This window comes from Phalacrocorax aristotelis, chromosome 1 (assembly GCF_949628215.1).
Source record: "Phalacrocorax aristotelis chromosome 1, bGulAri2.1, whole genome shotgun sequence".
In the NCBI taxonomy this organism is placed as follows: Eukaryota; Metazoa; Chordata; class Aves; order Suliformes; family Phalacrocoracidae; genus Phalacrocorax; species Phalacrocorax aristotelis.
Genome location: NC_134276.1, coordinates 148,203,191 through 148,216,390, shown reverse-complemented (window position 1 = coordinate 148,216,390; position 13,200 = coordinate 148,203,191). Strand labels below are relative to the sequence as shown.

Here is a 13,200-nt window from a genome sequence, read left to right as displayed (position 1 = left end):
CCTTCTTCACCACTCTAATTATGGTGGATAAATGGAGCCATAGGAGGAGACAGGATGGAACAAGGCTGATCAATATATGCCTCTCCCTTGCCTTCCCTGCAGTCAAAAGAGAATGATTGCACTTATCTGGCCTTCTTCGGGAGTATCTATTCCTTGCTGGAGGTTAAATGAAAAACTCTTGCATTCCTACTTTTATGCTGACCCTAAATTTGTGTCCTGATTCTACTGTCTCTGGCTATATGGATAGTTCTTCAAGTCAATGGGAAAATTGTCATGAAAAAGGGTTGCTCACATGAATGAGGTTTGCAAGATCAAGCCCTTCATGATCAGTATAACCCTGGGCATCGGACTGATATGGCGTCCCTGATTTACAAGAGTAATCCTATTAGCATCAAAGGGACAATTCACATGAGTAAGGACTGTGAGAATGGGCCCCTCAGGAGCAACTATCACCACAGTTATGTATCTAACCTCACTTAGATCACAGCAGTTTTCAAATGTTGTACAGGCACTTTATGCTGCTACTGAACTTTGAGAAGAAAATAGACCTTGAGCTCAAGTTTACTTCTGCTTTACTGACTATGGCCCTGGTCTTGCACTCTATTTAGACTCCTTCCCACTCTAAAGTGGTTCAGGGTCTGCAAGAAATATTGGCTTCTCTTCTTGTTTCTTTTCTTTTTCTTTCCCTTTCTTTCACTTCTGTCTTTCCTTTCTAATTTTGTTTTCTTTTTATCATTTCTCTTAATTCCTTTTTTATTTTTGTCTTTTCTCTTCCCTTATTTTCTTTCAATTTTTCCTTTTGTTTTTAATTTCCTTTCCCCTTCCTCTTCTTTTTTTTTTCTTTCACTTTTTCTTTTTTCTTTATCTTTCATCTTTCCCTCCTCTTTTCCCTCCCTTCCTCATATCTTCTTTCTGTGCCTTCCTTAGAATTAGGGGAATTCAATGATGGTGGGAAAAAATTAATAAGATGTTGGCCTCAGAATTCAGACTGGGAACGTGTAAGTTTTCCCAGTTTCATAAGTGTTTTTTAAGATCACATAAATCAATCTAAATTTCCAGAATCTGTAAAACAGGAATGCGAAATCCAAAGTAAAGGGTGATTTTTGTATAATTTCTAGCTGCATTTCTGCTTCTCTTTATATCCTACCTACAACTAATGAAAATGGCTTTCTGGTGTTTCCAGGTCTAGTTCTGAGAACTGCATATAAATCAATTACCAGCTGTTCCTCTCAAGTATAATAATGTAGGTTTAGTTTAACTCTGTTAACTTAATAGGTTTACCTTCTTTTAAATGGGCTTTGTTTAAAGATTAGTATGCCAAGCAAAAAAAAAAAAAAAGTAATAGAAAATAATTATAGTTTTATTGCAATAGTCCTAATTACACTATGTGGTTTGGTCATGTTACATGTTAGATGTTGTACAAAAAATTTATGAAGATGAAATTCCTGCCTGGAAGTAATTATGAGCTGCAGAAATGCCTCCATTTTTTAAAAATAAATCCATTCCCTGGATGCATCCATGTTCATGCGAGTATTTGCTGTGTCCTTAACGACAACAAAGGTTGTTGAACCCAGCTTCTACCCTTGTTTAAGAACAGTTCTCAGTTCTGATACTGCAGGCCTTGCTCAAACAAGTTTTGCTGTGTTTGATAGTTAATGAGTCACACAGGTCTGCACACACAGGTATTTAACGTGACATGAAGCACAGAAGTAACATCAATGAACGCTGAATATATGTACCCTAAGACTAGCTTTTCCATAATGATGCAGCTTTAAAAATGGTATCCCTTTCTGAATTTGTACGCATCTTTAGGATTATTTCTGAAATCTTTACTGGGCACCTGAGTAGAGTTATCTCTGGTTTCTTCAGCCTTGTTTATCGTGAGCTGCTTAGTCACAAGCATTGCTCCAGAGTTGTGAGGAGTGCTGTGGGAATAGCATAATTTTCTCTGAAGAAGCAGTGGCAGCAGGTTTCCTCCTTTCACCACCTCCTAGCACGCCAGTAGAAGTCTGTGGCCAGCGCTGAAGTTCCTTTATTTTCTGTTATGCTTTGCAAAGCAACATGATGCATATTGACTGGAACAGCACTGATGGCCTGGCAATGCAGGCGTTTTGTATTTTTTTTCCTTTGGTAAAAGTTCAGATCCACCAAAACAATGTAGGATCCCAAAGCACTGAGGCTTTAGGTGCTTTACATAGTTTTTCAGGTAAGCTTTGAGCCCACTTGGTAGTGTGTGCAATCGCTGGACACGGGGTGTCCCTAACGAAGCGTGGCTCGGTCACAATCTCCGGTTTCCCTCTGTCTCAAAGTCCAGGGGTGTTCAGACAGGAGGGCTTTTTCTTGCTTGTTCTTTTCCCTGGTTTTCTTTCTTCTCCTCCCAGGTAACGCTTGCTGGGGCCTGGCCCCGCACCCTGCCTGCCCCAGCTGAGCCACCGCGGCCCAACCGGCGCTCGGCCCACCAGGACACCGGCCCCGAAGGCGGCGGCCCGCGGGGAACATCGGCCCCGCGAGTGGGGTAGAGGCCGCCATCCCCGGCGGCGAGCCGGGCCGGGCCCGCCTCCGCGCCCGAGGGGGCGAGGCGAGGCGAGGCGGGGCCAGGCCCCGGGGCGGGCGGCCCGGAGGCGCCGCGACCGGCCGGGAGGAGCGGGGCCGGCCGCGGTGTGCGCGCTCCGAGGGGAAGCGGGCGAGGTGCGTGGGCGCTGCGGCATGGCAGCCCCCGCGGACGGGCGGGAGCGGACGGGCCCCTTCTCCCGCCTTCCCCCGCCCCGTCACCCCTCGCCGCCTTCCGGGGCGCGAAACCCTCGGCGGGGAGCGGTGAGGGGGCCGCGGGGCCGGGGCCGGGGCCGCTCCGCGGGACGCGGCGGGGTTTCCCTCCGGGCTGCCGGGTGGGGTGAGGGGGGTGTGGCGGCGCGGTGCCCGCGGCGGGGGCAGCGCCCCCCGGGGCCGGGGCTCTCCTGCTGCGCGGGTCCGTCCGCCCCCACCGGGAAGCGTGAAGGGAGGGCGGCGTGCGGGCGGGCCGCGCCGCCCCCATCAGCGCGGGGCCCGGGCGAGGGAGCGGCGGTGGCGGCCGCACCCGGCTGCTGGACCCGCTCGTTCGGAAGCGGAGTTTGCGGCGGGCCGCGGGGCCTCGCCGGGCGGTCGGCAGTGGTTTAAGCGTGCTTTGAAAAGTCTCGTTGTAACACACGAAGGACAAAAAGCCGGTCCCGGTGCTGATACTGCTGATGGCAGCTGCACGGTCGGGCGGCGTGGGGACGTGAGCGTGGCTGTGCTCCCGCCCGGGGCGCAGCGGCTGACCTGTCTTTACCCATTTTCCTTTTAAGGCCCTTCACGCGGTATCTAGACTTGCGCACTTACCAGGCCCGGGTCTCGCATTCCCGCCACGGAGAGGTATGACATTTGCAGATCAGACTGTTTGTAGTCTTATATCCCTCCAAGCTCTTCTAGTGCTCTTCTAGTATGTGGGGTTTATTTTGGCTTTTCTGCTGGTGTTAAAACTATGAATTCTTCGTTAAGGTTTTGATCTTTCCTTTTCGTGGTGAAGGCGAGACCTGGGCTTTATGAGAGTTTGTGAAGGCCAACGCTGCTAGTTGGGAAAATAGATAAACGTGGTGTAGTTCCAGCGGGAGGCACACAGGGACACTGGTGAACAGTGTCTCATGACTTTGCATAGTTCTTGGATATATTTTCTAATATATATAAATATATATATATTAAATTATTTTAAAACCCAGTAAGGAAAAATGCTCTAAAGCCACAGATTTCCTTTCTTTTTGTTGTGTGAAACTGCTGAGAAAAATCTTTGCTAAATTGCTGATTATCTTGAGAACTGCTTTACTGTGAAGTGAGAGGAAGGAAAGTTACACTGAATTTCCTGTAATCCACAGACCCAGTGCTTGGCCTGGTGAGCCAAGTACTGTTTTGGAAAGGATAAAAGAGAGAGCAAAATCCCATTACCGCAGCCAGACAGGTCCAGACAAGGCTACATCTGTTTCAGTGAGCAAACGGCTGCTTACCTCCATCCTGCCCACCTCCCCACCAAGGATGTGCCTTCAGAGCAATAGTCGTCTACTGCTCTCATCTAGTCCAGTTGCCTTTGTGTGGCTATAGCTGTCAATGACTCTGTGCTGAAAGCAAGATGAGAGATTGTTAGAGCTGTAATCAAGTTGTTATTGACTTTTTATTACTGTTGTTAAAACGATATAATAGGAAATAACGAAGTTAACTATAACAAAAAATACATCTATTTCAGTCTTGAGTGAAGCTAAGACATACTAGTTTTATGCATTCCTACCCACTAACTGCACGATTGAAACACTTGATGAGGCAAAAGCCTTGCTCCATGCAGAGCACAAATTGAATGTGCACGGGGATATGCTTTTTGTTTTATGTGCATTCAGTCCTCATCACATTCTTAACTTCATGGTGTTGATAACAGGTACCACCTCCATAGCATTGTGGGTTTGATATGGTCTCATTGGAGAGAGAGTTCATTAGCTTAAACCTCCCATGATAAAAGCATAAATAGTTTTCTGCTTTTTGTCATTCCAACTTAATCTTTGCCCGTGAATCATGCTAAAAGCAATTTTTAAGAGCAAGGTCTCAAAGGAGAAAAATGCGTGTTTAACTCAGTTTGATGACAAGTTATTGCTGGGTGGGAAGATACTGGTTAGTTTGAAAGCTGAACTGCAATTACAATTGTGTCATTTTACCAGAAAAAAAAAAAAAAGGTAGGCAATACTAACTTTCCTCTTTAAACACTATAGCAGGTATAGTATGTGATCAAACTCTTTTTATCCTGGTAACTACTTAGGGAAATTCACAAGTTCAGATAAATTGGTCTAAAAATGGTCTAACTACTTGTGTTATTTTAAAAGTGTACTGATTCTGTGACTAAATTTTGTTTCTGCAATTACATTAAATATTTTGGTGGTTTATATTTTTGACAGTTTAATAAGCAGATATAATGGAAGTGAAATATTAAATGAAAATAAATTTGTTTGAAAATAAACTTTTCAGAGTGGTAAAATTGTGCTGTCATTGCAGTGATGCTTAAAAAAAGGCTTTTCTGACAATCTTTTTGACAGAACTTTGAATTGCGGTGATTTTAGCCTAACTTTAATGTTTTGTTAAAGGTCGTCAGTGAGAAGTGAAGAAATGGCTAAATTGACCCAGTTAATTGACAATGAAGCCTTCCGGGCTTATGCTACTTATGCAACCATTGTTCTTCTGAAAATGATGCTAATGAGCCTTATAACAGCATACTTCAGAATCACAAGAAAGGTAAGAAACTGGGAATACTGTCTGGTAGAATAGATCGAAATTCATATTGAAATACAGAGCTATCGCAGGTGTTTCTTTTCTTTTTAGCTTTCAAATGCTGGTGCCGTTCCTTTTCTTCCTCCTTGCTCCTCTAACAGTATCCTGAGTTTGGCACGTTGGTGCTTTGTTGATCTCTAAATGGATGACATCTTTAACCTAATTATGAGACTGTGTCCTACAGTTGCATTTGACTTACCTTACCCTTCTAAAACATTTCTATTATTTTTAAATAAGAGTTTTTAATAACTGTAATTTCCACTGTCTTCTGCAGAAAGCTGGTGTCTATGGTACCCAATTTATAAAGTAAGTAAAATGTGATATGGAGCCATGTTATATGAATAACCAACTAGTAGGGTCAGAATAGGGGATATGAAGTGGATTTCTGTGCAGCTATAACCCTTTCATCCAGTAATACTAAAGCTCTTTACACTCCCTAATTATTTTACCCTTCCCATTGCAGGTAGGTCATTATCTAAAAAAAAATTTTTTTTTTCTAGAATGAGAGGCTGCAAATTTATATGGATTGATGTGTAGGCTAGAAAAGTATGTGAAAGATCCACTTCATCAGTCATTTTTTCTCACACAAGAAACCATTGAGGTTTACTAAATACTGCAGAAGCTGCATCTAGCTTAGGAGAGCGTGCTCATGGGAAGCATCATGTTATGTTTGACCTGTTCTTGGTCTTCTCTAGGCATCTGCTCATGGCCACTGTTGGTAACACTTGGTCTTGGGCTGAAAGAGCCCTGAGTTTGCCCCATATGGCTATTCTTGTGAGATCTGCTTCTGCAAGATGGTGTATGCTTCAAGGATTTTGCTGCAGTCCCTTAATTGAATTGCTGCTTTTAGTTCCTGCTGGGTGCAAGAGAACCCAGCTGAACTGTTTTGTTGCTCCTGAACTCCTAATAGCACCACATTTGAGCTACTGCTGGTTTCTGATAGCTCCTAGGTCTTTGGCACAGCTGAAAATTGAGTATAGTAGAACACACAGCCTGTCTTGTACGTTCAAAATAGGACCCAGGTGCCTGTGTTGTAACCTTACATCCTTTTGCTCTTGTGAAACCGTGTCAGCTGTATTGGTCCTATATGTAGATCCAATGGAGTCCTGTATTGATGCACATCCCATATTATGATCCATATGTGTGCAGGTGATGATAGACTTTTCATTAATTTGGAGTCCTTGGTTTTCTTACGATGGACAGTAATATTATCAACAGACAAATTAGTAAAGTAATTTTTATTTCCTATTTAATATAAAAAAAGTCTTTAAAATATTAAGAAAACATGGAGGAAAGCAGGTGGTAGAGCAAGAGAAGATAAAGTGTTGCTGATGCTGATACTGTTAACGTGTCTCCAGAATTTTTAGGCCAAGGATATTTCACGGAAAGGGATCAAGGCTGCCTAAGAAAGCAATCGTGTAGCTCTCCTAAAATCAAAATGTTTTCTTGACTTAAGCCTGCATAGCCTGAACAGCCCACAGAATGCATGTGTGTAGCTGTACGCTTCTATGGGAGAACTTATCTTGGGCCGCATATCTCCGGGACACAGGGCTCTACCCACCCTGGGGACAGTGATGCACAGACATCAATATGATGGATACAAAATGTCCGTTTATTTAGCTGCGTCACACGCTTATATAGCTCTTGCGCTTCCTGTTCCTGCCACTCCTATGGGGAGGAGTCTATCTTTCCGTCACATCCCGTGATCTTCCGGTCGCCGATCCCTGTCTATTCCCCTACACATGTGTTGCCATGTGTCAGCACGGAGAGATCTACTACAGTCTGCGCTAAGAGTTAAATGTTGTTTTCAAAAAGTATTTGGAGGTAATAACAGGTCATGTAAGTGGAAAAATTTGTACATAAGAGGAAAGGGAGAAACTTATTTGGTCATAAATGGGGATGGGATGAGTTTCTTAGATGCTGTTGCTATGTAGACTTCTGAAGAAGGAAGGAAGGAAGGGTTCCAAAAGGGCTTTCAGGTAATTTGTCAAGAATGGTAAAAAAGAGACTTAGGCAGTACAGAGAGTAGTTCTACCTTCCAGGTCCTTAACGTTCCTTCAGCCCACTGGCATTACTTCAGACTGAGTGTCAGTCATCTGCCATGCTTGTCCATCTTACAAGAAGGCTTTATCTACCTGTGTAAAGTACATTAAGTTGTCAGCACACAAGCTACATACAGGGTAGACTCAAGAAAATGGTAATGCAGTGAACAATATATTATTCCCTGTGCATCTGACTTCGGGTAAGTTATGTGAAGTTATAGAGGTATTAGTAAAAAGACTGACCTTTATAGCACGCTGCCTCGACTAGAAGAAACATCCTAGCTTCTAATGTCTCTTGTGTGTTTATATTTGAAATAGGCATTTGCCAACGCAGAAGATACAGCATCATTTGGTAAAGGTGAGAATGCTAAAAAATATCTGCGGACTGATCCGGATGTCGAACGTGTACGCAGGTAATGCATAGGAGCCTTTAAAAAGTATTTTAAATAGCAGAATAATACTAAATCAAGGAATTAATTTCACCCCATCCTTTTTGGCAAGCCTGTGTGTATCTTGCTTTATGTAATAATCTAATAGATTAATTCGTCTAAATGAACAAACCATTCCACATTCAAATTGTCAGCATGCGTACTAAAAGTAAGTCATTGTCTGGTTATAATAGTGAACTCTTGGATAGTATCCTGTATGCGTGGGGGAAGTGGTGAGAAGGTTGTAAAATATGACCATACGTTGATTTAGTATGAAGCAGTGTACATTAAGTGTAAATCAGCTTTCTATATAATTTGATCACCAGTTGCAATAGTTGCACCTTTTCCTAAAGTGTAGAGGAAATAACAGGGAAGAGGAGTAACACCATGCTGAAGTCCTAGAACTCTGGAGTTGTAATGAGGGCATTAACGTGGCAAATCTTACCGAATGGGAGTCAAAGCCTGTGCTCTTTTTGCTGGATTGAATCAGGGTTACTCACTGATGAGTCAATTGTACAGGGAAGTTGACCAGCCTTCTGGAAGAATGCTATTAACAGTATGGCAGCGTGCAAACTGTGGTGCATGTATTTTGTTTTGCAGAATGTAAGCTGTATTTCCGTGGGCTAAATGTTGCAGCTTATTTAATTTTATTTATCTGATGACAAAATTTTCAGTTACCAAAATCATAACTTTAGAGATTTGATACACCTGTGCTAACAAGCAAAGCTTTAATGGAATGCTTTCCATATCATTATTCCTTAATGAAGCTAACAGTTTATTTGCTATATAGATTTTCGTACCAGAAGCTTGAATGTGAACGAACTGTTTTCATTTAAACCAATAGGGAAGATCTTGAAAATAAGTATCAGCTCTGATTTCAGAACAGTGCGTCCTTGCAAATGTAGATGACTCTGGTTCCATGAAGACTAGTATATTTCTGTATGTCTCTCCTGGATTAAAATCTCAGAAAGAAGAGTCTAATCTCAGTGGGCTGTAAAGATGCTCTGAACTTTCCTTTTCTTCCCCTGAGTGGTACAGGGAGTTGTTAGTTTTTTTGATTTGCTGGTTGTTATATAAAAATGGGCACTTTCTGGTGAGGAGTAATTCATTTCTATTTGTAAATTCTAAGAGGATAACTAAGTCAATACTAACTTCACGACCAGATGCCCTTTTAACTCAAATTACTACATTAGAGAAATGACAGCTACCTCACTGAGTCATTTACTCAGATTAGTTTTTTAAAACACTGAATTATAAATCCTGTGCCGCTGTTTTGCAGAGTTGTTCAGACTTCCTGAGACCTAGTAAGTCAGCTTGGTTCCAGGTACTCCACTGGGGTTGCAGCATCCATTTTTTCCTCCCAACAACGGTTCTTAATGGAAGTTTACTGTATTTTCTTTTTGTGCTGGGGTAGAGTTAATTTTCTTCAGAGTAGCTGGTGTGGGGCTGTGTTTTGGATTTGTGCTGAAAACAGTGTCAATAACACAGGGATGTTTTAGTTACTGCTGAGCAGCGCTTACACACAGTCAAGGCCTTTTCTGCTCCTCACGCCACCCCACCAGCAAGTGGGCTGGGGGTGCACAAGAAGCGGGGAGGGCACACAGCCAAGACAGCTGACCCCAACTGACCAAAGGGATATTCCACACCATATGACATCATGCTCAGCATCTGAAGCTGGCAGGAGAAGAAGGGGAGGGGCGGGAGCATTCAGAGTTATAGCACTTAGTCTTCCCAAGTAACTGTTACACGTGATGGAGCCCTGCTTTCCTGGAGATGGCTGAACACCTGCCTGCTGATGGGAAGGAGTGAAGGAATTAATTGTTTTGCTTTGCTTGCATGCATGACTTTTGCTTTACCTATTAAACTGTCTCTATCTCAACCTAGGAGTTTTCTCACTTTTACTCTTCTGATTCGCTCCCCCATCCCACCAGGGGGGAGTGAATGAGCGGCTCTGTTGGGCTTAGTTGCCAGCTGGGGTTAAACTACAACACTTTTGCAAGCTTCATGGCAGCAGATAACGCCACATAGATTCTGCTATATAAAAAGAATGTATTCAGAATGTATTCTCTTCTATATAAGTGATTGGAATTTGTTAGGTTTGTGGGTATAGAAAAGACATTACTTTCTTCAATGTACTACTTTGGGGGAAAAAAAGCTGGAGGATATGTAATGATTAATGAGTTCAGAAAACAGCTGCAAAACAGCACCATGTTTTGATTCTAGTTGGCTGTGAAATTTGACATAATTAGTAAGGCTTAGGACATTTTTTCAATCAGTAAATTTGGCTGGAAGTGTAATTTATTTAAAGAGGTAAAGGGAGCAGGGAAGGTTTAGGAAGAGGCATGAAAGAATACTTCAAGATCTGGAGTTCAGTCTCAACACATTTTTAGTAAATTATATTATGGTTTCAAAATTTCAAACATTTTTCAGCTATTTGAGTACTTAGTAGAGAAGAAAATGAACTAAAAGTGTAACTGTCATACCTGTTAGATGCTCAAAAATAACATTCTTCAGGATAATTGAACTTCATGAAGATTTGATAGAATGTTTCATATATATGATATTTCATATTTTCTTTATGGAGACTGCAAACTGAGTTTATGGGATTGGAATAGACCATCTGGGCCATGAAGTCTAGTAGTTGCAGCCATAGTCATCCAGTGAATTGATGTTCAGTTGAGAGAAGCAACAAGAAAATTCCAGCTGCTATCTGTCTTCTTCCCTGCCTTTCCTTGCGCTCTTGCACACCTAGGTGCACTCATATACCTCATGTAAGTCCCTAATATTACCAAGATGCTGTGGAAAAACTAAGACCTTTCATACAGCAGATCAGAAGCTTAAAAATGTGGGTGCGGCAGGAGAGACTAGAGTGATGTCAGGTGAACATGCCGAAATAATTTCAGTAGCTGAATCAAGTCCCCACTGCAGAGGAAGCCAGCAGTTGTGCTAGGGCCTTAGCAGTAGCGTGATCTGAAGGTGCTGAAAAATAATGATGCTTGAAGTGGTTTATTCAACAAAATCTAACACCGTAAAACAACTTTGCTTGTTTTCTCAGAGGCCACCTGAATGACCTTGAAAATATTGTCCCGTTTCTTGGCATTGGACTGCTGTATGCTCTCAGTGGCCCTGAGCTGTACACAGCCTTGCTGCATTTCAGGATCTTCGCCGGGGCTAGGATTGCTCACACCTTTGCATACTTGATCCCGCTTCCCCAGCCTGGCAGAGGTTTGTCTTGGGCAGTTGGGTATGCAGTGACCATCTCGATGGCGTACAAAGTGCTGAAGACGGCGTTGTACCTGTAGCAGAGTTGTAGCTTCTGTGTACCATGTGACATTCCACACAAAGTTCCCAGCCGTGTATGTTGATGTCTTGAATGAGCCAGCATGAGTTTTCCATGCTGACTGGAATTCATTTTTTAACAGAGGCTTTTCATTCCTGTTCAGAAATATTTCTTTTTGCAGGAAAAAAATCCTTCTTCCTGTATTTGCTATTCATGGGCTGCGTTGTCAAAATGTTAGATTGAATGTTCCCTTTGCGATTTGTCAAGTGCTTATGATTCTAAACGTGCGATGATGCTGTATTGATAGCATGTGTGGTAATTTTCTACAGATGCACTATTTTTGGCTGTAGCTCGAGTCTAAATCAATAAAGATGAGGGGAAAAAAGCACGTTTGTATTTTTTGTTTTCATTTTGACTCTTCTCACTGCAGCCAGCAAATAGCGTGTCACTATGTATCTGGAAGAGATTCCAATCATACAGTTCTTTGAAGAATGCTTACCTTAATAATAAGATGTAACCAGTAACGCTAGGCTTGTTGTAAAAAATCTTTGATGAAATTGTTCTTTGTATAATCCACTTCGGGATTAAAAAACCCAAACCGTTGCAGCTCCATTACTCTCAGTTGACTAGATTAAAAAGAAAAAAAAAGTATTTGGGCTCGACTCTGTTTAGTGACACTGGTGAAAATTTGAAGTAATTATTTGTGTTGAAGTTACTCCAAACATAGGTTTTGTGACTGAATTTAAGTGTAGACTCTCTGTAGAAGTTTTTTAAATTTTTTAATAAATTCAGCATAAAATGAGTGACACTTGCAAATGTATATATCAAGTAATTCAGATGTGAATATATAATTAGTTTGCATACTTTCATAAAGATGTTGCTGTTAGAAAGTTTTGCTCTTTGTTTATATCTTTATATGATGTGTTAGTTTGAAATATTTTCTTTAAAGACTCTTCCTGGTCTTTTTTGGTTTGTTTGCTTGCTTTTGTAGGTGTGGCTTAAATAATAGCACAAGATTTCAAGATAAAAAAATCACCAAGAAGAGTCTTTATATTCAACGTGCTGGTTGTTGTTAAGTTTTAATGGCAGAAGTCAGAGTGCAACACATTTGGTTTACTTTCCTACCGTAGAAGCTGTGCTGCTGAGAGATAGCCCAGAGAGGAACTGGAGACTTCTCTCTGTTGCGTCTGTATGCCAAAGGTTCTGTTTTTCTCTTCTTTTTGCATGGGAGAAGTGAATGTAGTACCACAAGGCATACCACAGGAGGGCCTACCTATCTACTTATAGTTGCGAATGAGCCAGTGGAAGTCCATGCAGTGTTATATTAGGCTGTAACTGAGAAGGGTAGCAGGAGGAGTCAGGAAGGTACAGACAGACTGCTTTAATCTAAAGAAGGGAGATTTTTATTGCAGTTAAAGGATAGTGTTTAAGTCATGTCTACTAAACAAGGGTGAGACCTGAAATCAAGAAGTTAACGTTGATTTACCAGAAATTAAATCTAACAAGCAAGTAAAATAATGCATAGCTGGGTCGTCTAGGAGGAGGGTGCTCAGGAGAGGACAATTAAAAGTAGAGCATTGTGGAGCTTCAGTTCCTGAGATGACAGAGTAAGCACAAGCTCTGGGTTAGCAGGGTCTCCAATGGGAAACATGGGCTTTTGTGTTTCTTCTCCTCACACCTTTCTACACCACTTCCTACCTGTGCTGTTTTCCTCCTGTTCCTTCTCTGCTAGCTTTTCATGGAGTCTTGAGACCAGCTAACTTGGATGGTATAATTTTAATAAGGTAAGATTGGCCATCAGCTCCTCCTAGCTTGAGAAGGACTAGTGATGGAGGGAGAAGGGGCCAGACTGGGGCCTTGAGCTTGGGGCCCCAACCAATCGTCAGAGTCAAGTTGCCAAATCAGGTTGATCTGACTGTGGCTACTCTGCCTCCTTATATCGTTACACCAGCATCTAAAGCTGTATTTCCCTCACTTCTTTGTGGCTTGCCTCTTCTTTCCAGCTGTGTGTCTTTCTGTCCGTTTAAACCAATGCGACAGTAGCCACCATGCAGAGGGACCCATCTGAAATTCAGCAGCAGAGCGAGTCCTTCAGCACCAAAAAGGCTCTTTTGTCAAGCCTAGTTGTCATTGC

General features: G+C 42.3%; 1 protein-coding gene across 2 annotated transcripts; it reads left to right on the top strand.

Moving 5' to 3' along the window:
• Positions 1 to 2,581: 2,581 nt before the first annotated feature.
• Positions 2,582 to 11,692, top strand: MGST1 (microsomal glutathione S-transferase 1). 2 transcript variants are annotated; one of them, XM_075114944.1, is made up of 5 exons: positions 2,582 to 2,688; positions 3,321 to 3,387; positions 5,133 to 5,280; positions 7,677 to 7,771; positions 10,842 to 11,692. In XM_075114944.1, exons 3-5 carry the CDS (start codon positions 5,155 to 5,157, stop codon positions 11,086 to 11,088), a joined length of 468 nt encoding a protein of 155 aa, XP_074971045.1. In that variant the 5' UTR covers positions 2,582 to 2,688; positions 3,321 to 3,387; positions 5,133 to 5,154; the 3' UTR covers positions 11,089 to 11,692. The 2 variants fall into 2 exon arrangements, with proteins under 2 accessions (XP_074971045.1, XP_074971055.1); XM_075114954.1 differs by having other exon boundaries at positions 2,626 to 2,814.
• The last annotated feature ends 1,508 nt before the right edge of the window (positions 11,693 to 13,200 follow it).

Excerpts from the sequence above, each read along its gene's own strand:
- MGST1 (XM_075114944.1), top strand. The coding sequence starts at position 5,155 with ATGGCTAAATTGACCCAGTTAATTGACAATGAAGCCTTCCGGGCTTAT. Across the intron at positions 5,281-7,676 it reads ACTTCAGAATCACAAGAAAG|GCATTTGCCAACGCAGAAGA; the intron begins GTAAGAAACTGG and ends TATTTGAAATAG. Across the intron at positions 7,772-10,841 it reads GATGTCGAACGTGTACGCAG|AGGCCACCTGAATGACCTTG; the intron begins GTAATGCATAGG and ends TTGTTTTCTCAG.